General features: G+C 39.4%; 1 protein-coding gene across 2 annotated transcripts; it reads right to left on the bottom strand.

Moving 5' to 3' along the window:
* Positions 1-742: 742 nt before the first annotated feature.
* On the bottom strand, positions 743-17,797 carry LOC101742744 (phenoloxidase subunit 1-like). 2 transcript variants are annotated; one of them, XM_012692758.4, is made up of 14 exons: positions 17,639-17,797; positions 17,442-17,552; positions 14,242-14,434; positions 13,438-13,540; positions 12,066-12,186; positions 11,564-11,769; positions 6,235-6,363; positions 5,761-5,884; positions 5,262-5,426; positions 4,756-4,884; positions 4,214-4,392; positions 2,508-2,653; positions 1,235-1,470; positions 743-1,148 (listed from the first exon to the last, which is right to left on the bottom strand). In XM_012692758.4, the coding sequence occupies exons 2-14, from the start codon at positions 17,550-17,552 to the stop codon at positions 933-935; spliced, it is 2,058 nt and encodes a 685-aa protein (XP_012548212.3). In that variant the 5' UTR covers positions 17,639-17,797; the 3' UTR covers positions 743-932. The 2 variants fall into 2 exon arrangements, with proteins under 2 accessions (XP_012548212.3, XP_062528852.1); XM_062672868.1 differs by having other exon boundaries at positions 17,646-17,719.
* Between the last annotated feature and the right edge of the window lie 7,190 nt (positions 17,798-24,987).

The raw sequence follows: 24,987 nt of genomic DNA, 5'->3' as shown, positions 1-24,987 counted from the left end.
GCCTTTTGAGGGCCTATCAAAATTTCAAAATTACATTTTTTTTATTGCTTAGGTGGGTGGACGAGCTCACAGCCCACCTGGTGTTAAGTGGTTACTGGAGCCCTTAAACATCCACAACGTAAATGCGCCACCCACCTTGAGATATAAGTTCTAAGGTCTCAAGTATAGTTACAACGGCTGCCCCACCCTTCAAACCGAAACGCATTACAGCTTCACGGCAGAAATAAGCGGGGCGGTGGTACCTACCCGTGCGGACTCACAACAGGTCCTACCACCAGTAAAAAACAATCTGCGAAGCAATCTGCTCTAGTTTATTTTTTACTTGAATATTTCTACGGGAAAGACCTTATTTGTCGTGCTTTGATTGCGATTACAATTCGTACCAATAGTATTATGTGACGTGAATAAATTCAAAGCGCTTCACGAGCATTTTTCCTTGAACCGTCTTCGTAAGCCATGATTTTAGTTAGAGAGCATGAGAAAATTCGTGTTTTACTTACAATAACAGTCATCCCTCTGAGCTTGTCACAAAACTGTTTCTACTGAACCCGTCCGCGCATACGTCGAAGCTGTGCACGCTTGGATAAGTTTCGTAGAATTACCGAGCTCTTTACAATCTTGCTATTTTCGGCAATTTTATTCACAGTGAAAATACAGAAACTACTTAAAGGATTTTACGATTTCGCTACGGTCAAACGAACACCTCCAACTATTTATTTTGTTTAATTTATGATTGAAAGAGTACTGGTGGCCCGAGGCCTTTCTAGTTTCACCAGGACAAGTGGGCGAGCAAAGGCTCAGCCAGGAGGCGTGGGATTTGCTAACAACTGCCCGGAGCGCCTCCGAAGGTGACCTTGTTTATTTTGTACTTATGATAGTAGCCAAATCCGTGATGAGGTGTGTAGTGTTGCGTGATGGTGGAGGCGGCGGACCTACTCCTGCTGGCCGCGCTGGCGGGTCCTGTCGGTGAAGCGTACGATGCAGTCGCGCACGGCCATGTTGGGGCGCAGGAAGTCGGACAGCGTGGTGGCGGCGGGCGCGGGCCGGTCGAACGGGAAGCCCATGGCGCGCCGGTCCGGGTACTTGCGGTCGCGGATGCCGCAGTACGACGCCGCATCATTGCACGACCCCACCAGGTCTTGCTCCACCTGACCGACGACACGAACAACGTGTTAGTGTAGCTCATCAGCCGCCTGCCTCATCATCAACGTGTACCAACGTGTAGAAAACTTACCCGGTCATCGTTCCAGTTGGACACCATGACAAACAGCACCATAGGATATCCTTCAGTGGTTCCCTTGGGTATCAGCATGTGCTGAGGCCACCCGCAGCCGCAGAAGTCAAACTCGGCGGACTCGGGAGATCCCGGATTACCTGGCCTGTCAGCCTGGTTGCTGAATGTCCTCTCGAACGGAACGGTCACTGAGGAGTCCACACTGCGACGACGTACTGTATTGTTGCCGGGCTTCACTGCGATTTACGAAGAAGTACAGAATAAATTATATTGTAGAATAAATCTAATAGTTAACTAGATTCCTTTTCGACGCTTGAAAGGCAAACGTGACTAAGCGACAATGCGTGAACTTTACAGTAGACTAATTTAAACTTGAAATACCTGAAAACAAAATTTATTTTAATGAATGTAGCTGTAGTAGAATCTAGCTAGTAGCTGTAGGATTGAAATGATTTTAATAGACCTACAAATATATTGTTTTTGCGCATCAAATATGGTTATTGCTTATCATTTATATACAAAGCAGTTATTGTCGCTCAGTCATGTTTGCCTTTCAAGCGTCGTTTTTATTTATCCGCCGACATCCACATCAGACTAGCCAGTGGCTCTAGTATTATGACAGTTCATTGCTTTTTTTTTTTTTTTTTTCCTACCTAAGCTGAGAGCCCTAGCGGCTATATCAGCGTAACCCTAACTTTAGTAGGTGAGCTCACGGGGCTCAAACCTGACGATGTTGCTAACACGAACCCTAGCAAGAGCCGTGCTTCGCAGAATCTACCACCGGATCGGAAACGCGACCCACTGAGAAGATCCGGCGAGAAACTCAGTGGGCTGTGTCTGAGAGTTAATTTACTCGTCGAGCCCTTCGTCGCAAGCGACGGGTTCGACGAGAACGGTGACCGGTGCTTGAAGTACCTAAAAGCACCGTTAGTGGATCGGGAGGATCCGAGATGACGTGTTTAGGGCGACGTCGACTGCTTTCCATTCTGTCCGCAGGATCGGGAATGTAGTTACCGGCGGCCATGATGAGAGGGTTCTCGTGTCGTGCCGCTTTATCGAAGTGGGTTCATTGCATAAACAACAATTGCTTCCGTGTTGCCAACCTTGAGAACCAGTGTAGGATCGGTCACGTACTGCGATTGACAATTTCTAACAAATTGGAACAATAAAGATCCACAACATCCCGTCGCGGCTGATAACCCAATAATGAGTTTCAATTACCAATTTATGAGTTACAATTACAAAACAAAGGTCTGGACGAATAGTTACTTACAGCCCTGTGAGAACTTGTCGAGTTCGATCATGAGTTTCCGTTGCTCGTCGAAGTTCAGAGGCCGCTTATTCTCGTCAAGTGTTGGGGCGATGAATATCCTAAACATGCCCATGACACTACTGCGGCCCGTGTTATTCACTTCGATCCTGGAGAGAACGTACACCTCTTATTGTCTTGAATAATAATTAAAAAAATAAAAAATCATGTTACTTGACTTTCATGCCGTCAAACACAAAAACAGTTAAAACACTAAGTCTACGGGCACGAAATTTGCGATGGCTGAGCGATGGCGGCAGCCAGGCGACGCGACACGGGGCGGGTAGGCAGCGATATCTCGCGCGGGCACGAAACAAGCTGGCGAGCAGTCGCGCTCATACAGTGTTATGCGAATCATGAGTTTACTTCGAAAAGAACTATTGGAGCCTAGTCCCCTAATGTGGGAATTATTATTACTTAGAGATGGTGTTCATCCAATAAATCAACGAAGACGCAATTGGGGAGAATTTTCTACGCTTTATTACGAGCTAAGGTGTCATTCAATGAAATTTTAAATTCTTTATTAAATTATAAGATCCTCATTATCAATTTCCATTACTAAAATAATAATTCAACACAACACTGTGTACCCGCGCAAGCGACGAAACCAAATTAGTTTGTTCTCGTCGCTTCCGCGTCGCCGTCGCCCCATCATCGCCCGTACATCGCTCGATCGCCCCGCTCCGCCATCGCCCGTTTCGTGCCCGTCCCCATACTGTGCAATGCTTTTGAATACATCGCCGTCGCCCCGCTGCCGCCATCGCTCGGCCATCGCAAGTTTCGTGCCCGTAGACTAAAGCCTTCGTCAAACAGAACGCGTACTTAGCGTCGCGTACTTAACGTCGCGCTCTTTTCATGTCACACAAATTGATGAGCCCAACGCTCCTTGAGGCAACGCATTCGCCAAATCATAGTGTCTTTCGATAGCAGTGTGAAAATTTTAAAGTATTAAGAAATCGAGTGATTCAGATGTGGCATAAGCATGGATATTTTCTTACTATTTATATAATTTTTTCGGGCATTATCTAGTATTTTAATACACATTCACTCCGACGCTAAAATAAAATTTGTAAAAAATTACAACGCCTGACGTCAAAGCGTCCCAACGCCGCGTACTTATAGCGCTGGGGCTCTGTTTGACGGTATGTTACCATAGTAGTACAACACATCTCGGCGTCATAGCGCGCCGTCAGTTTAGCGCTCTAACGCGCGCTAAGTACGCGTTCTGTTTGACGAAGGCTTAAAGTGACTCCGTAGGGCCGAATGTTCCAAGAGTAACGTTAGCATCGCCGCTTGGATAATGTGTCTTATTGTGACGATAGCCGCGTTTTAACGTCTGTTAGCTCAAATTTACTTGAGATATATGCGCAGTGAGCCCTTTCTAACTACGCAAACAATCTTCTCAGAATAGAAAGAACACAGAAACGAATTTGCATCACACGGCTGTGCCACCCTGAATAAATTAAATAGGTACTATAATAGATAATTGTATATAATTGAGTGTGTGCGCGGGGCCTCAGTTCGCAAACGATGGAAAACATCTGTCAAGGCTTTAATAAGCAAGAATTCCACATGACCACGAATACTCTGCCAAGAGCAACCGATTATGATGATGATATAATTGTCAGAATGTATAGTCTCACTCTATTACATATTATAATAACACTAACACATAACTGTAGTCTTCATGCTGTAGATGAGTGAACCTGGCCAGAACACTGCCACGGGGACTAAAGTCCAAGCCACGAGCCAAGTCCACAGTACTCTGCTCCCAGAAAGTATTCAGCATGTTGGGAGCTCCTTTACCATCGAGACTAATGGACCGAACCCTGATGTCGGGGAAGATCAGCTGTAAGCATATTTTGTGCACATTAATTAAGTGTAAGAATAGATGTCTCCAATTTTTTTGTAAAGCCCTTGCGAATCGCAATCTTCAAGCTGTTGTAGTTAAGGGATATCACACATTTTCAATTGATGTAGACACCAAAGTTTGTAAAGCCAAAACAATATAAAAGTATCTACAAAAGTACAATAAGGATGAAAAGAGGAATCTTGTACAAGCCATAACCATACCCATAGCAGTCAATAACATGTCAGAAACTGCACCGCGACGGTCGCATTATATCATCTGTTGTGCTTCTCTGTTACCGCGTACTAGTGGGCTGGTGGAAAATTATTTTCTTTCTTTGTAAAATTCGAAGTTACGTCTTACCCTATCATCGCTATAAGGTGTAAGTTTGTACTTGTAGAGGTGGAAAACAGAATCTATGTATCCATGCCAGCGAAAGAACAATGGGTCACGCATGGTCGTTGCCAGGTCTCCCATCACGCCGAACGGTTCCTATAAATCAAGTATTACATTATTTATCACCATAAAATTGTAATGGTGTACAGCATCGGATTATTTCATTCGCAGATGTTGCAGTTTTTGCGCAGTGAACTTATTAATCTTGTAGTTATATCACTATTTATCAACCTTTCAGTTTTAAGGGTGGGTAAGTCATTATATAATACAAATGGGACTTCAATTTCATGATTCAAAGTGCCAATGGTATTCAAGTTACGACCAATGAATCTAGAATCACTTAACGCCAGGTTGGCCATCAGTCTGCTCAGCAAGGATCTATCAAAGCAACTGAAAATGTAATAATTAAAACTATAATTCCTCACTTTATTTTTGTATACAAAGACAAAAAAAAACAAAAACACGGTGTTTACCAGATGACGATGATCAGGGTCGTGGCAGTACCCGATAAAGACGTGCCCCATGTTGTGGAGGTCACCGTAGTATGGGCGGTTTATACTGATGGTGGACGATTCCATCAGGTTACCCAGCACGTCAATACCAGTCTCTTCGTCCAGAGGCATTTGACGCCCATTGGGCTGTAATAATTGTAGCATATTTCATCATAGCTTCAGTGAAATCATACGTGTCAAAAAGAATGCATATACAGAAGTTTGCAAGAGGATAATCTTTCTCTGGTGCTAAGATGTCTTTATAAATGCAGTAATATAACTCGTATGCTATTTATTTAATCTCATTACTACACCATATGTAGAGAGGTTGATCAGAAGGTTTACGAGTAGTAGGAGTAGAAGGAGTTATGTGATACCTAAAAAGGGTGTGCACTAGCTAAATGAATGGAAACTGTTATATTACTTATCACAATTTCTTATTTTTCGAACATGTTATGATGCGAAGACAAGAACTTCATACCAGGATCACTGCCATATCCTCGATCGCCTTCAGAAACCTGTCCCTCCAGATCTCCAGCTCAGAGATATCGATTCTGATCTGGTCTATCGGTCTGTCTAAGTCACGGAGAAACGAACCAGCAAATCTAAGGATTAGAATATTAAAATATTAGTTGAGACTGTGGACCAGAATGGGAGAAATGTAAACAATTTTTAAAGACATAAATCGGCGGATGGGTATCAGGCCGACTGAATGTTGAGCAGTTCTTGCATGTCATACATACCACAACTAAAGCGTCTCCCTCTCCTCTGCCCTTCAATCAACAAGTCTATTAATATTCAGCAAAAAGAAGCGGTGTAAAAAATAGAGATCGAAAATACCAAAGCTACTTTTACTTTTTGACCAATATGAAATAAAAACCCTCTGAGCTTCTATCTTTTTAATTAAATCCTTCGATAACAGATATTTAATTTTTGATCCAACTATTATTCTTACCTAGGAGGCCAGGCTCTGCTGGCAACTTGCGAGTCCATCTTAGGGAAGTAGCCCTCTTTAATGGGACCCCTGAAGTCACTGTAGGTTTCCACTTTCCTCAGGTCGTTGCAGAATCGTTCGATGTTGAATCTAATCAAAAATGTGATTATTTTAATGAATTCATTTGAATCACAATCCAGGTGCTCAGCTAGGGATCTCAGGGCTGCCTCGGTTATCATTTTATTCGAGTACATCTCATTATTAAGCGGGTAAGTACGTATATCCATAAATTTTAATTGCTTAAATTTGTAATTGGTTCTTATCTGTTATGGATTCTATGCGACTTTTTTTAGGATAAGATGACTTTAATGTAATAATGGATCTAAAATATATAATTTATGGACTAGAGCCAAAGAATTTGTCAACAGTTAACGAATGCTCACACAACAGTTAACGAATGCTCACAATTCACAACCAGTGCTGCAGGCTGGCTCACAACCGTGGTTTTCGAAGTGCTCTCAAAAATGATTGACACACGACTCGTACGGTACGATGATTCCTCATACGGTAAAATCAGACTCATAGAATTCATAATATGTTAGGATTAAACACAATGTGATGACAAGGAGCGTGGGGTGTCCTCCAAACAGGTGGACTGACGACTTAGTGCGCACGGCGGGAAGTAGTTGGATGCGGAAGGCGGAGGACCGCATTATGTGGAAGGCATTGGAGAAGGCCTATGTCCAGCAGTGGGCAGATAAAGGCTGATGATGATGATGATGATGATGATGACTGGTGCGTGGAATCTATTGCCTACAAATAAATTTCTTAACAAATAAATTCTGCTTGTGTCGCTTATTGTATAACGCTATGGAGGTTGGCTCAAACATTTACTGATCAGAGAGCATAATAAAACCTCATTTGCGATTTGAGACGATTATCTCGTGGTCCAAAAAAACACCCAGATGTATTAATAATAATATATAATAATATAATATAATATAATATAATATAAGCCTTTATTAACAATCAAATTTAAGTTACATTTTTAATACACTTATTATCTAGTTTTCTTATTCGACACCGGTTTCTTGATCATCTTGCTGTACAGCATAGGCCTCCCCAAGGGTTCTCCATAATAATCTATCCTGCGTTTTTCTCATCCAAGTCGTTCCTGCCACTTTTTTGATGTCATCTTCCCATCTACGTTGCTGTCTTCCTCTATTTCGCTTTTTATATCTAGGACACCATTCTGTCACTCCTTTGGCCCATTTTTCTGTTTTATCTCGAATTAAATGTCCAGCCCATTTCCATTTCAGTTGTTGTATTCGGTATTTTATATCTATGATCTTTGTTTGTTTTCTTATTTTTGTTAACCGTATTTTATCTTTTAATTTCATGTTTAACATACTTCTTTCCATTCGGTGTTGACAAATTTCTAAAGATTTTATGTTCTTATTTGTCAATCCCCATGTTTGGCATCCATAGGTCATACTTGGAAGAATGCATGTATTAAATATTTTCTTCTTTGCCTTAACAGGTATTTCTGAATTCTTCATAACATCTTTTAATGCCCAGTACCTTTTCCATCCTATATTTATTCTGTTACTGATTTCTTTTGCTGTGAGGTCTTTGTGGGATATGATTTGGCCGAGGTATGTATACTCATTTACATATTCTAATTTAGCTGTGTTGTAAGGTTTGATAGGGACTTTTTTGTAATTTGTCATCAGCTTTGTTTTGCTTGTGTTCAATGATAGTCCAACTTTTTCACTTTCACGTACAAGTTGCTCAATCATTTTTTGTAAAGTTTCTGGATTTTCGCTTATAAGTATGAGGTCGTCGGCAAATCTCAGATGATTTAGTAACACTCCATTAATATTAATACCGTAATCGTCCCATTCGAGCTGACGAAACACATGTTCTAGGGTTGCAGAGAAAAGTTTGGGTGAAAGGGGGTCTCCCTGTCTAACTCCTTTTTTGATGTGAAAGTGTTCTCCTAGCCTTTCTGTCCGTACTCTTGCTTTCATGTTTTCGTATATGTTTTTCAATAGACGGATGTACTTATTATGGACTCCTTGTAAAGCAAGCGCTTCCCATATTTTCTGATGTTTTAGCGAGTCAAATGCTTTGTTATAATCTATAAACGATAAATAATAGTTGATGTTATATTCATTACATTTTTGGATTATTTGTTTTATAGTATGTATATGGTCGAGAGTAGAGAAGCCACTTCTAAACCCTGCCTGTTCTTTTGGCTGATTTTCGTCCAGAGTCCTTGTTAATCGTTCTAGAACTATCTTGGAGAAAAGTTTATAAATATTAGACATTAGTGAAATGGGTCTATAGTTCGAAATATCATCTGTTCTGCCTTTCTTATGAATTAAGATAATCGTTGATGTAGTCCATTGTTGAGGTATATGTTCCGTTGTTAGAATATCGTTAAATAGGTCGGTTAGTGTATTGGAGATAGCATGGTACATTCCGACAAGAAGTTCATTAGAAATATTGTCTTCCCCTGGTGCTTTATTTTTCTTTAGTGACTTCGTGGCATTATTGACTTCATCTATTAGTATGCTAGGCACCTGTTCTTCTGAATTTTTTTCTTCTTCTTTGCTTAAAGTAGGTGTTATTGATTGGTCATCGTAGAGCTCTCGATAGAAATCGGTCGCGGTTTGGAGTATGTCACTTCTTTCCGATTTATGTTTTTTTGTCTTGTGGTGTGTTACGTTATTTATCCAAGTTGTATATTCTTGGAGTTCTTTCCATGCCTTCTTGAGCCCACCTGATTTATCTATATGAAGTTGTAATGTCTCTGTTCTTAATTTTTGTTTGTGGTTTCGTATTTCTAAGTTTATATTTTTACTAATTTTTGTTATCTCTTGCTTGTTGTTCTTTCTATTACTAAATAGAAGGCTCCTCTTTCTTATTAGTTCCCTTGCTATTGGTCCTAATCTATCTTTTGGTGTGTTTTCTCTTTCTAGCTGTTTGTTGATTTCTTTTAATACGTTTTCCAGAGTATTATATTTTTCTTGTGTCGTTTTCAGTTCTTTAATTGGTCGTAGGTTTATTTCTAAAGATTTTAATATATAATTTGGTACTGGTAGTATGATTGGCAGCTTTCTATTTTTTATAAATTTTCTTTGGTTTTTTGGTTGAAACATATGAAGGTGGCCTCGTAGTAATCTGTGATCTGTGTTAAAATTAAATCTGTTGAGAACTTCCACGTTTAAGAAAAGTTTCGGTTTATTTGTTGTAATAAAGTCAATTTCGTTTCTTGTTATGCCATCAGGAGATTGCCATGTACATTTTCTTAGAAGATTTCTTTTATAGAAACTATTCATTACAGTTAAGTTATTCTCTGCCGCGTAGTTTATCAACCTTTGTCCGTTATCATTTCGTTTGCCTATTGTGTAGGGTCCTATTATTTTATCTTCGTTTTTTCTCCTCTGACCAATTTGGCTATTAAAATCTCCCATTACAATAATGGTTTTGTATAAATTCTCCATTATTTCATTTAAGCTTTTGTAGAATTCGTTTTTAGTCTCTTTCTTTGCTGTTTCTGTAGGAGCGTATATCTGAGCAATTGAAGTCGGATTTTTGTAGCCAGGAAGAGTGATATTTAAAATTGCTATTCTATTTGACACTCCTTTAAACTCTATTATATTGTTTTTAAGATATTTCATAACCAAGAATCCCACGCCATATATTCCTGGTTGTTCATTTTTGTAATATAATATGTATTCATCATGTTCTTCAATTTTTTCAGCCGACCGTCTGACATCACTTATGCCGAGGATATCCCAATTGATGTGATTCAAAGCCTGCTCCAGTTCTAATAATTTTTCCTTCGATTTTAATGATCTAGTATTTAGTGTTGCTATATATATTCTATGTTTTCTAGCCTTTGTATTTGCTTCATTTATCGTCTGGTTTTTAGTTGGATTTGGATTAGAGTCGGAATTTTCGAGATCTTGGGGGTAGTGGTCGGTAACCCCGCGGTGCCCAGCCGTATTGGGGTTTTCATTATATGTATTGGATGGTTTTTCTATTCTAGTTGCGATTTCGTTACCGGTGTCTGTTAATTCCTATGGTTTAAATTGTTTTTCATTGAAAGAGGATGATCTTGCCCTCATATATTCGAATGCATTGGTTTTGTGTAATTTTGGTGGTGCAATAATATGTTCCGAGTTTTTGGTGTGTGTAGGTGTATGCATGATATTAGGTGATGTCGAGGTTTCCCGCTTTCTTTTTTCGACATCCGACGTATCTCTTAATATTATTTTATTGTTTCGAATGAATGCGTCTTTTCCATTTTGTTTTTCTTGTTTGAGTTGTTCTTGTAAGTTTTTGCGTAATTCTATTGTTTCTTTTGAAAAATCTTCTGTGATATAAGCATGTTTCGGCATTTTCATCTTATTTTTCAATATTTCTAGTTTCTTTAGAAATGACGTAAAAGATATGAGTATTGGTCTCACTTTTCCCTCATCATGCTTCTTTCCTAGTCTATAGTAGTTATTTATCTCATAGGAGTTGATATCAACATTTAAACCTTTCATGATATCTTTTATTAAATTAAACAGTTCTTGTCGATTATTTTCTATTTCTTTTATGCCGTGTAGAATCAGGTTATTTTTCTTACCTTTGTTTTCTAAGTATCTTGCTTTATCATTCAACTTCTGTACCTCGTTTTTAAGATACTTATTTTCTTCCAATATTGGTTTTATTTTGTCGTCTATATTGCGCATGATACTGTCGGTTACACTCTGAGTAATCGTTGCAGTTTGTTTATCGAGTTCCAATTTCATCATCTGGAATAGTTTTGTCATATCCTCTGACATTTTGATCGAAGCCATCGTGATGTAAACAACTGTTTTGGTTTGTGTAGATTGGAACGTAATTTGCTCGTTGCGTTGGCACCACTGGGTGTCGTTGACGTTTTTCACTTTTTAAAGTCGTGACAGATTCTGCGTTTGATCTAGTTGTCAGTTGATATTTATTTATTTCTACCCTCAATGGAAATCTCAATGTGTATGTGTACCGCAATACAATCGATGTTAAAAGGTGTTTTCTTTTAGATTTTTTGGTGTTTTCTTTTAGTTTTTCTTGGTGTTTTCGTCAATCTTCCTTTCCAAGTTTTTGTTATGTGATACACGTTTTATATTCGTTGGTTTTCACTGTGGTATGTAATAAAAACTGGGAGCACTATAACGTACACTGTTGTCCTTTTGACAGCCGGAACGGAACGGAGATGTATTAATATATACCTTTAAATATATAACAGGGAATGAGAGAAATTTATCCTGAACCCTAACTCTCAGATTAGGTTAATGTGTACAGACAAACTGACCTGGCGATCATCTGCTGGTGCATGTAGTAGAAGAGCTCCCCGCGGCGGTCCTTGTTGACGAGGGCGCGGTCTGCGGCGTCGAAGGGGTACACGAGGTGCCAGTGCCAGTGGTGCAGGTTGGTGCCGATGTCCTCGCGGAAGTACGCCACGCGCTGCTCCGGCTCCGCGTCCGACGCGGTGTAGTTCGACGGAATCACTATTGGCATCTGACAACAAGAGACATCACTTTAAGAATCTTGAATCAGACAGTTCTCGGTAATTCAACAACAAATGGCTTCTTTTGCATGAGGTAAGAATATTCATTCTTGCCACCTCACGAAGTCCAGCAGCCCTTTGAGGCAACAACATCCAGTAGGGGTACACGAAGGTGTGGCCTCGTCAGTTCTAAGTTGCAAACACTTTTATTAATCCGGTTCTGCAACTGCTGCCGGTTCAGTTCTAACTTTGTTCCACAGCATCCGGCTGCGACTGTCACGCAAACAAAACGTTGTTGGATACTAACCCTGGCTCCAGTCGGTACAACGCTGGTCACTTCTCTGGCTTTGCGGAACACCTTCGGGTCCATGAACTTATCGGGAAAGCACTCAGCAAAGGTTGGGATTTGCAAACCTTTCGTGTCTGATCTGCAAAAATGTACACCAGGGGTTTTAAATAAGAAGTTGCTAATAATATTTATCTCTAAAGTAGTTAGTCTAATATATATTTGTTTGTGCTGCTCTTAAAACCACAGATTCGCGTATGGAAAAACCGACCAATTTTTTTTAGATTTAGTAACTTTTTTCCTCTCTAAGCACCTGCCATTTTTGTAAACACCACATTGGCAAAGTCAAAATATGGCGCTTGAGCCAAATTCTTTATAAAAAATTAAAAATAAGAAGTGTTGGAGATTGAGCTCAGCATGACTGACTTGCCGTGTTTTACCCTGACTGACTTTTTCAAAAGCATTTCACTCTCGAATTACATCCATCTAAAAGTACCCCAAACAATTATTTCAAATCCTATTATTTTTAATAAATAATCCGTCGGACTGCTTATTTTCACTTTCTCATTCTCAAGCAACAACTGAGCTTAAATCAATGTACTATTTTATGTTTCAGCTACCGGTAATAATAAAAAACCACCCACCTTGAGACATGAGTTTTAAACCTATTTTTTTTTCTTATGTCTGTGAACTAGCTCACGGCCCACCTGATGTTAAAGGGTTATCGGGGCCCATATACCCCTACAAAGTAAACCACCCACCCACTTTGAGACATGAGTTCTAAGATCTCACTTTTAACAGTACAACGGCTGCCTCGCCCTTCTAACCGAAACGCATTACTGCTTCACGGCAGAAATAGACAGGGTGGTGGTACCTACCCGTGCGGACTCACAAGATGTCCTACCGCCACTAATTATGCAAATTATAACTTTGCGGGTTTGCTTTTTATTACACGATGTTATTCCTTCAGCGTGGAAGTCAATCGTGAAGATTTGTCAAGTACGTATTTCATTAGAAAAATTGGTACTTTCCACTGCGGGATTCGGACATCAGTGCATCGCAAGATACGAATGCACCGGACCTCTTATCCTTTAGGCCACGACGACGACAATTTTACGGTACAACGGCTACCCCACCCCTCAAACCAAAACCCATTACTGCTTATCGGCAGAAATAGGCAAAATAATGGTACCATACGGGCTTACAAGATGCCATACTACAAGTAAAAATTTCCTAAAGAAAATTAGTATCTGCCTACGAGATTCGAACGCTGGCATAGTAGCATCACTCGATACATAAGTACCTAGCCCGTCTCATTCTTTAGGTCTTCTATCAGGTAGAATATCTATGTAACCTGCTTGCTATTCTCGTGTATAAAACAAAATACAATTACCTATGCAAGATGGCGACGGAGAGGCAATAATTGAACATATAGGGATTGATCCGCAGTTGGCAGTACGCACAGATACTCTGGAGATCTTCTACGTCACGCATTCCTGTCAAAGATAAATTGAACATAGATCTTCACTTATACATAGATAGCTGATATGCTAGCGGCAGGACCAGAATGAATGACATCCATTTTAGGAATGGCAATTTGCTACAATCGCATGCTAAATTGTACTGGCGGTAGACTCTTCTATATCGTTCCCTCAGTGAGGATCGCGACCACTTGTGACGTTCTTCCACTGTGTTCGGTCATGGGCGGTATGGACCGCATGGTACAAATTACCATCAAGTGCTTCTCTTACTAGATCTGACCATCTGGCTGGTGTTCTGCCCACGGCGCGCTTGCCCTCTATGCGACCCGCAATTATGAGCATCTCTAATTCGTGTCTGGGAGACCGCGTGATCTGTCCGAAAAAACTCATAACACATTCCCGGCAGATAGAAGAGAGTCTTTTTCGGATATTTAGTGGTAGGCACGTGTAGCTAAAACCATTCTGACTGTTTTTGCCGTGTAGCAGGCATGTGTTCCGATTTGAAGGTACAGCCTTTACACAATACGATTAAGGCTTGGTCCTCGTGTCTCAAGATGGGTAGAGGCGTTTACATTGTGATATCTGTGGACTCTGGTAACCACATAACACCAGATGGATAGTGAGCTCGTTCTCGCGTTCAATAAAAAAAAAACAATGGATCTAAACTGTACCACATAAAACAATGATAATAGTTTTAAATGATTCCCAAAACTTACCCATGAAGATATCAATCAGCTTTCCTGCCATTTGCCTGTGTTTAGGGACGAACAAGGAGAACTGCTCGTTGTAGGGCAGTTCCATGGGCAGGTCCAGATTGGGCAGGGCAATGTTCCTGATGGGTATCATGCGGCCCGCGTCGCTACCGAACCTGTTGCTTATAGCATTTGACACACGCTGGTACTTCTCCGGCTGTAGACAAAGGTTATAGGCAAATTTTTATCCTCTTTGAAATTTACAGACATATGCGAGAAATATAGTCGTTTTGGCCGATCTGGCACAAACTCTAATTTTGCATACTGGAAGACAAACAGACAATGCCAATTCACACGGATTTCCTCCCGGATTAGGAGGAGGAATCTCACACCCCCGATTACTCTCTTTAGACAACCCATACCCTGGGCCAGGAAGGTCAAGTACCTGGGCGTTACCCTGGATGCATCGATGACATTCCGCCCGCATATAAAATCAGTCCGTGACCGTGCCGCGTTTATTCTCGGTAGACTCTACCCCATGATCTGTAAGCGGAGTAAAATGTCCCTTCGGAACAAGGTGACACTTTACAAAACTTGCATAAGGCCCGTCATGACTTACGCGAGTGTGGTGTTCGCTCACGCGGCCCGCACACACATAGACACCCTCCAATCCCTACAATCCCGCTTTTGCAGGTTAGCTGTCGGGGCTCCGTGGTTCGTGAGGAACGTTGACCTACACGACGACCTGGGCCTCGAATCAATTCGGAAATACATGAAGTCAGCGTCGGAACGATACTTCGATAAGGCTATGCGTCATGATAATCGCCTTATCGTTGCCGCCGCTGACTACTCCCCGAATCCTGATCATGCAGGAGCCAGTCACCGTCGACGCCCTAGACACGTCCTTACGGATCCATCAGATCCAATAACCTTTGCATTAGATGCCTTCAGCTCTAATACTAGGGGCAGGCTTAGGGACCCCGGTAACCGTACTCGTCGAACTCGACAAAGAGGTCGACGTGCAACCTAACCCATGCATCAGCCCGCTGAGTTTCTCGCCGGATCTTCTCAGCGGGTCGCGATTCCGATCCGGTAGTAGATTCATTCGCGAAACAATTGCTCTGGAGTTGTTAGGTCTCCTTCGGAGGCGCTCGGGCAGTTGTTAGCAAATCCCACCCCTCTTGGCTGAGCCTTTGCTCGCCCACCTGTCCTGGTGAAACTGGAAAGGCCTTCGGGCCACCAGTAAACTTTCAATCATAAAAAAAAAAAAAAAAAAAAAAAAAAAACAATGCCAATTCCATTTATAACAAAATTGTTTTAAACCACTAACGTTCTACTTCGTAGGATCTTACATTGGCCAAAACCAAGCATATATAATATAAATATATTTTGATTAACGCTAGACTTCATACATCTTTAGCCACTCAGCAAAAATTAAATGAGCTTGGCTGGGAGGTGTTAATGCATCCGCCGTATAGTCCTGACCTTGCAACTTCAAATTTCCACCTGCTTCGATCTCTTCAGAATTCTTTAGGCAGTGTCAGGTCAACATCACGAGAGGACTGCCAAAACCAATTGTCGCGGTATTTAGATCAGAAGCCCCAAAATTTCTGTAGCAATGGCATCATGTGGTACCTACATACTTTAGTTACATGTACTTCTTACAAGTGGTAAACAACAGCATCCTTTAGAATTCTCATTCACACTCACACATAAATACACTTATAATAATCTGAATTATGTACTAATTAAATTATAATTATAAAAAAAGAGCACCGATTTACATGTCATTTGCCGTCAAATTCAAATTGCAACTGTTTATTACAAATTATCGGATGATGAAGTAAACATGCTGAATACTTTTTCTAATTTGAAACGAATAGTAGATATGTGAATGTTACAAAACATTTAAGAACCGTTTCTCTTCCTAAAAACTTTGTTATTTGCTATTATTGATTAATGTTTTACGAATTAAATAGAAATAAATATAGCATATGTGTTTATCGGAAAATACTGCAAATTATTCACTACAATAACCCAATAATAGCAACTTATCGAATACCGAAAAGAAAAAATCTTATGCATTAATAATGTGTAATGATGTTTTTCTCGTCATTCATATATTGACAAATTTCCCTTCTTCTTTTTTTTATTGCTTAGATTTGTGGACGAATTCACAGCCCACCTGGTGTTAAGTGGTTACTGGAGCCCATAGACAACTACAACGTAAATGCGCCACACACCTTGAGATATAGTTCTAAGGTCTCAGTATAGTCACAACGGCTGCCCCACACTTCAAACCGAAACGCATTACTGCTTCATGGCAGAAATAGGCTACAACAAAATGGCTATTCCAAAATATATCTCCGGTAGAGTAAGTGGGAAAATTATAAAAAAACTCACAATATGTATTACGACCCATAGATTACGATTTTAACATAACAGCAAAAACTCCATAATAGCACATTATCGACTTATTGCATGGCAGTGTCGTTTTATAAATCATTTTTTTTTTTTGATTCTGTCGATATAATGAGCACGTTGTAATGCGCACGAAGCGTTATTTCGAGAGAATCTTCGAGAGAACCAGAATCAAAAATTCAATCAAAACAGTGGACGCAATCGGGATGCCCGGCTCCAAAAAAAGGCATGGCTGTAAATACGGCTGGAAAAGTGATGGCTTCCGTCTTTTGGGATGCAGATGGGATCTTGATGATTGATTACCTTCCTAAAGGTCAAACAATTAATGGAGAATACTACGCTAATCTTCTAGATAATTTTCATCAATGTATTCACCGAAAACGGCCAGGTTTGGCGAAAAAAAAATCATCTTCCACCAAGACAACGCTAGGGTTCACACATTTGTTAAAGCTATGATAAAAATCAACGAATTGAAGTATGATTTGCTGCCCCTAACTACCTTATTCGCCTGATCTGGCGCCATCAGACTTCCACTTATTCCCTAAGCTCAAAACTTTTTTGGGCGGACAGAAATTTGCCACAAATGATGAAGTCATAGCCGCTGTAGAGGAGTATTTTACAGGCCTCGAAAGAAATCATTTTATGGAAGGCATTACTGCTTTAGAACGAAGATGGAATAAGTGCGTAGAAGTTCACGGAGACTATGTCGAAAAATAAAATTAATTTTAATCACGGAACGTTAAGTGTTTTATTATTAGGCTAGTTACTTATCATCCCGCCCTTGTACAACACCAACAACTCACGTAGTAATTGTCAGGAATATCGAATACTGCCTTGTCTTCTCCCTTTTGCATGAAGCATGGCTCTGAGGGACGGTCGAAGAACAGTAACAGGTTTTTCTTGGCGTCAGACATCTTAAACATTAATAAAAAAAACCTTTTGTAATAACTATAAAAAATAAAACATTCACTGAATTATACAATAAACCATGAACGCTTACCTTTTAATTTGATTTTAAACTAAAAGTATTCAGGCTATAAAATCTAGAATCTAAAATTATTTTATGAAAAATAAAAAATAAATCTTAAATAATTGAATGAACTTTGGATAAATATACCGGTTGGCCGTAGGAGGCACGGCCCGACTCTGGAGTTTGCAAATGGAGGCGATGTTTTTATTCAAAGTTTGATGCGCACGTTACTAATTTAAATTAAACAGTTAATTTGAACAAAAACAGGAAAATGGTTTCAAAAATTGATTACAGCAGTATTGCACTGCGGTTCATCTATCGCTCTTTTTGTTTTGTTGTAGTAAACATCGATTTTGTCTCACCAAATTTGCATAAAAAAAAACTTCAGAGGTGTCAAGGGACACCCGGATGGAACGAAGTTCCTTTCGATTAATTAGTGAAGGAATTGTAATTTTTTTTTTAAGTTATAATAATAAATTACGGCATTATGAAGAAGAAAAAAACAATACTATGAACTAAATTACTATTGTTGAAACGCTATCTCGAGAAACTGTACTCATTACGCGGACCAATCGGATACGAACAATGTCACGCGATAAGCGCCTACACGTTGATTGGTCAGAATGACGGATCTAAAAAGTGTCGTGACAATTTTTCGTAAAAAAAAAATCCGTCTAGCCCCCTTTCACAACGCGCGATAAGGAACTTCGTTCCAATAATACTAAGTACCGGTGGTAGAACCTCTTGTGAGCCCGCACGGGTAGGTACCACCACCCCGCCTATTTCAGCCGTGAAGCAGTAATGCGTTTCGGTCTGAAGGGAAAGGCAGCCGTTGTAACTATACTGACACCTTAGAACTTATATCTCAAGGTAGGTGGCGGCATTTACGTTGTACATGTCTATGGGCTCCGGTAACCTGTTAACACCAGGTGGGCCGTGAGCCCGTCCACCCATCTAAGCAATAAAAAAAAAAAAAAAAAAATGAAGCAACAATTAAATAGTCTAATTTATAGTTTTCTTGTAGTCTAGTAGAGTCCGCGCGGGTAGATACCTCTACCCTGCCTATTTCTGCAACGAAGCAGTAATGCGTTCCTATTTAAAGGGCTGGACAGCCGTTGAACTATAGAACTGAAACTTAGACTAATGTCTCGAGGTGGGTGGCGGCATTTACGTTGTTGTTACCTATTGGCCCCTGTCACCACTTAACACCAGATAAGCCGTAAGCTCAATCACTCGTCTAAGCAATAAAAAACGTTGAAAACCTTCCTTGTGAATAGAATGGTATCGCGCTAATACTTAACGTAGCGACCAAACCCAAACACTGTGTTTCGTATCAACCTTGTGCGCTGTTTCCGGCTAAATCCAGGAAAATCCGAGAATACGACGTGGAAAAGGCTACAAACCCGATGTTGTCGGAAATTATATAAAAAGAACAATAATTGTCTCTTGACAAAAATGATGGAAACAGATTTAGCATGAATTGAACAGTTTGTATCTATATATTAATACGTGAAGCATAAACTTTGTATCCCTTTTTACGAAAATTGCGGGGACGGAGGTGTATGAAATTTTCCACACTTATAGAGAATATAGAGAAGAAGTGCACAATGCTAATATTTTTTTTTAAATAATGCATAAGAGATACATTAAATCAACAAAGTTTTTTTTTAATTCTCCTACCTATGCTGATAGCCTTGAGAGGCTATTTCAGGTTCGCCCTAACGTTAGTAGGTGAGCTCGCGGGGCTCAACCGGAGAGTTGCTAACACTGACCCTAGCAAGAGCAGTGCTTCGCAAAATCTACCACCGGATCGGAAACGCGACCCACTGAGAAGATCCGGCGAGAAACTCAGTGGGCTGTGTCTATGGGTTAGTTTGCTCGAAAACATTACACACACTATATATGTACCATGTATTTGACGCACACACGCATGCATATTATTTATTGTCAAACTTTTGTTCTTGACGTCTGTGGTCAAATTGAGAATAGATTAAATATTGTTTGTCTTTATTAATATTTTTTTATAGTGAAGCCCGAAATTTGTGATTATAAAAGTATAAAATACAATCATAATAGTGTGCAAACTTATTATACAATTCCAATTAATTATAGTCGGATTTCGACTACTGCGGGACCTCTAGTTTTAATAATTGCTTTTAAGTGACGCACAGGCGTGAATAAAACGGGTCCATATTATATCTATTTAAATAATTTTCCTAAACATTAAATACTATAATATTGTAAAAATGTTATATAAAAATAAGTCTGCCTTAGACTGCAACACGCGATAAAACTGACAGTAAAAAAATTACCACAAATATTATCATCTTTTCAAACCGCTGCATGAAAAAAATGCAATTATTCAGAATCATTAAAAATAACATTGGTCTGCAACGAAATTCTCTTTAAAAAATTACTTTGCAGAAGTGATGATTTTATTGGCCAGTTTTTTTTTTGCATAGGTATGTGAACGAGCTCACAGCCCGCCTGGTGTTAAGAGGATACTAGAACCCATAGCCATTTACAACGTAAATGCCACCACCCACCTTAAGATGAGTTCTAAGGTCTCAGTATAGTTACAACGGTTGCCTCACCTTTTCCAAATGTATGTATTAAGAAAAATTGAGAACTGCTAGGGCAAGCGGGTGGTTGAACATATTACGCTACGAAAAATTATAATATTTTTTTTTATTGGTTAGATGGATGGACGAGCTCACAGCCCGCCTGGTTTTAAGTGGTTACTGGAACCCAATAGACATCTACAACGTCCTACCACTAGTAATTACGCAAATTATAATTTTCGGGTTTGATTTTTATTACACTATGTTATTCCTTAACCGTGGAAGTCAATCGTGAAGATTTCTTAAGTACGTATTTCATTAGAAAAATTGGTACCCGCCTCCGGGATTCAAACACCGGTGCATCGCTACATACGAATGCACCGGACGTCTTATCCTTTAGGCCACGACGACTTCTAAAACATATAAGTACGAGACTCAATTCGCCAAGTAGACTCACAATTGTATGACGTTAAAATTTAAATTTTTTGGTTTTCATTTTAATTTTTTTAATTAATTTACACAAACCTACATAAATCTTAACACTTGAAATAAAAGTGTACTCCTCTGGTCTGGTAAGGCATATAAAGAATAATTACTCTTACTTTGGAGACATCATCATTAATTACAACAAAATGCCCAGAGATATTTTAGGTTTAATCTTTAAAAGCTTAAAATTGAAAGCACGTTAATAGCAAAAGCTTTACTGGTGGTAGAACGTCTTGTGAGTCCGCACCGGTAGGTACCAGCACCTCGCCTATTTCTGCCGTGAAGCAGTAATGCGTTTCGGCTTGAAGGGCGGGGCAGCCGTTGTAACTATACTGAGACCTTAGAACTTATATCTCAAGGTGGATGGCGCATTTACGTTGTAGATGTGCAGTGTTTGTTATGTACTTCATATACCGCGGCACGCTCCGCTTACAGTAGTAATAAACCAGCTGTTATTACGTACGGTCGTTTCATTGCCCCTAAGTTCCGATATAACCATTGGCGACGAATTACCAACAAGTGCATATATATATTTAAAAAAACAAATTGGCTCAACTTATGGGAAACTTATCTGAATTTGATTATAAAACCCAAGAATGGCAGATCTTTTACAAGAAATTAGAAAATTTTGTAAAGTTGAACAAAGTTTTAGCTGAAGATTGATGCTGTGTGCTTATTGCACATCTTCCAGATGATTCGTATCTGCTTGTGAGGAACCTCTTGCATCCTAAGGAAGTAGAAACAACACAATGGACTGAGCTGGTTAGAGTTATTCAACGGACATTTTCAACCGAAAAGATCGACTTTTGCCGACAGGGCAAAATTTTATGGTTCGACCAGAATGGACGGTGAGAAAGTCGAAGTTTGGGCGGCACGTCTGAGGGGACTCACCGTGCACTGTAATTTCGGTACAGAATTAGATACGTTGCTACGTGATCGATTTATTCTAGGCCTGAAAGTAGCTCCAGAAAGAGATCGATTGTTCAAACAAGACTCGAAGTCCCTCACGCTTTCGAAAGCTATTGAAATAGCCCAGGAGACTGCGTGTGCGCGGGCGGCCAGAGCTGATGTTGATGGTGGTGAGCAACTAATCAAACAAGAGATGGTGTATCGTGTCAGCGAGCGCAGGCGGAGTCGTCAGGGGCATCGGCGGCAGCCGCGCGCTGCTCAGTGTGCGGGTTGAAAGGTCATTCCGTAGAAAAGTGCCGTTTCAAAGATTATAAGTGTTTGATTTGTGGTAAAAAGGGTCACCTTATGAAAGTGTGCAGTTTCAAAAAGGTCGGAAAACTGTCGTTAAATAATAAGGATGACAACGAAAGTGATGTAACGAACAAAAACGAATGTAAAAAATGTGATATGTATAATTTGAGGTATGTTCGCTACGAGTTAGACATTTCTATAAATAATAAGTTTTATTCTATGGAATTAGATTCCGGAGTTGCTCGTAGTGTAATATCAGAAAGATTTTACAGGGATAACTTCCGATTATACAAATTAAGTAAGTCTGATATAGTATTTTGTCTTTAAACTAAACATAAAGTTACGCCCGTAGGTTATTTCGATTGTGAAGTAAGTAACAGCGGTCGTTTTATGTAATTTAAGGTGGTGGTCATTATTAGGACGGGATAAGGTGGTAGGACCCCTTGTGAGTCCGCACGGGTAAGTACCACCACCCTGCCTATTTCTACCGTGAAGCAGTAATGCGTTTCGGTTTGAAGGGTGGGGCAGCCGTTGTAACTATACTGAGACCTTAGCACTTATATCTCAAGGTGGGTGGCGCATTTACATTGTAGATCTCTATGCGCTCCAGTAACCAATCTAAGCAATAAAAAAATATTCATGACACAATTTAATATGAGTTTGGTTTCTATGTGTAACAATAATAATTTATCAGTTAGAGCGGAATACCAAGAGGTGCAGCAGAATATGAATGAATTCCCTGACATTTGGAGAGATGAATTGGGCCGTTTTAATAAATATGAAGTGCATTTACACTTGAAAGAAAATACAACACCTAAATTTTTAAGCCACGCCAAATACCGTTTGCTCTGAAAGACAAGGTTGAGGAAGAATTAGATAGATTTGTCGAAGCAGGTATACTAGTACCAGTACAGTTTTCAGATTATGCTATATATATACGCCCATAGTACCAGTTCTGAAGGAGAATGTTTTTTTTTTATTGCCCTTGTAGGCAGACGAGCATACGGCCCACCTGATGGTGAGTGGTTACCGTCGCCCATGGACTTCAGCAATGCCAGGGTCAGAGCCAAGCCGCTGCCTACCTGGTAAAGTGAAAATCCCTGGAGATGTTTTCTGTGCCCTAAATAAAGTTTTAAGACTAATATTTTCGCGAAGTTAGGCGGCGGAGAATATTATTCTAAGCTAGATTTAAGTAATGCCTATAATCAAATTTGTTTGTCTCAAGCCTCTCAAGACCTCACAACCATAAATACCGAAAGACCTTTTCTAATACACACGCTTAGTGTACGGTCTCGCAAATGCCCCAGCTATTTTCCAGCGCACAATAGAATCTCTAGTAGTAGGTATTGAAGGTGTGTCGAGTTGGTATGATGATATTTGTTTAACAGCCCCAAATAGAATCCTACATTTGCAGAGACTTCGTTTACTGTCAGGTAGATTACAAAATGCTGGTTTAAGGCTTCAAAAAGAAAAGTGTTCTTTTCCAGGACATAAAACATTACTAGTAAAGTAGATTAGTTTTAAAAAAGGATTTTTCTTCAGTGTCACTCAGAGTCATGGTGTGAAGTCTGTCATTCAATAAAAAAGAGAGTCCAGTTTTGTATACAATAGATTGGGAGGAATAGAGACTAGAGTTAGAATAGGGACAAATCTGGGATGTCACAATACATTTGTTGAGTTGTTAGATTTAACTTTGTTGAACTGAAAATGACTTTTATTTAATGTTTAAGAATATTAAATAGCTTAATTTAGTCATCAAAGTTTTGTAAATCTTTAAAGATATTAAAAAGTTAATGACCTAAAGTTAGGCACCTACCTAACAACTAAATAGTGCTAGCCCTATCGAAAAACTATTGTCCCCACACGTAACCTGATTCACCCCAAAACTAAGGTGAATAGGGACAAGCTTTTTTTTTTTTTGTGAAAAGTTTGTAATGAACTAACGCATCTATATATATAAAAATGAATTGCTGTTCGTTAGTTTCGCTAAAACTCGAGAACGGCTGGAACGAAATATGCACATAACAAATGCAATGAATAATTGAAATAATTCGATAAATTCAAAGCCCCGAAGTTTTGACTCCAACGAAATCGAAGTCGTTGTACAATTTCACTAAGCGGGTGATATACAGATTGTTTTTCTTAGTTAATCCAATTTATAATACCTTACCTTACCTTACCTTTATACAAACATACGTATATCACAACTGAAATAAGATTGCTGGCAGAAACCCTTCTGGACGTGTCTTCTGCGGCGCTTTGCCAATGATTCTTAGCAAATCCCGCTCTAATATTATTCTTAATGCTAATAGGCCCCTATCGTAATTACTAAGTACACAGTGTCGCCAACTGTTTGAAAACTTTCCCCCTAAAGCAATTTCAAAACTCCCCAACGACGGACCAAGTATTTATTCATTACAATATAAGTAAAGAAATAAATAAAAATAATAAATAATTAGTTAATAACAATAGTTATTTTGTATTTTTAAGTATTTTTCTTTAATTTTTGTTGATGTACGTAGAATTTTTTTAAAAAATACAAATAAAATTTTATCCCTAAAAATATCCCCAAAAAATTTCACCCCTAAAAAAATCCCTGTATAGATTTTTTCCACCTAAATTTGGGGGGAAAACCCCGGAGTTGGCATCACTGTAAGTACATATTGCATTGCACCGTATGGGTAATATCGTTCTGTCTATTTATGCCACGACACAATGGTATGTTATACATAATATAGTTTTTTTAATGCGATTGAAACTAAGACCTTTTTGTGTTGACGACGCCATATACGTTGTCTCCGATAGCGGATTAAGATATTAAAAGACGTAAAAATCCAGACTACTATTCCGACTTCTAGAGCGATTTATATAATTATAATAATATAACGACTAGCCACACTCGCCCGCTTCGTTGGGCATTTAAAATTAACATTATTATTTATTGTCATTATTATAAGGGAGTCCAACACTCACATAAATATTAGTCTATCCATTAATTACATGTATTTTCTACATGGATACCAAGTTTCAAGTCAATCGGATGCATGGTTCAGTAGTTATAGCGGAACATCCCTAAAAACCACTTTAGATTTATATATTAGTATAAAAAGGAAGCTAATAAAAAAAAACAAA

Source organism: Bombyx mori, chromosome 16, assembly GCF_030269925.1.
Source record: "Bombyx mori chromosome 16, ASM3026992v2".
Taxonomy (NCBI): Eukaryota; Metazoa; Arthropoda; class Insecta; order Lepidoptera; family Bombycidae; genus Bombyx; species Bombyx mori.
This window is presented reverse-complemented; position numbering and strand designations above follow the sequence as displayed.

Coding starts and splice junctions, on each gene's coding strand:
- LOC101742744 (XM_012692758.4), bottom strand. CDS start 17,552: ATGTCTGACGCCAAGAAAAACCTGTTACTGTTCTTCGACCGTCCCTCA. Junction 11,770..12,065: donor TTGTACCGACTGGAGCCAGG/GTTAGTATCCAA, acceptor TCTTGTTGTCAG/ATGCCAATAGTGATTCCGTC. Junction 6,364..11,563: donor CACCAGCAGATGATCGCCAG/GTCAGTTTGTCT, acceptor ATTTTTGATTAG/ATTCAACATCGAACGATTCT.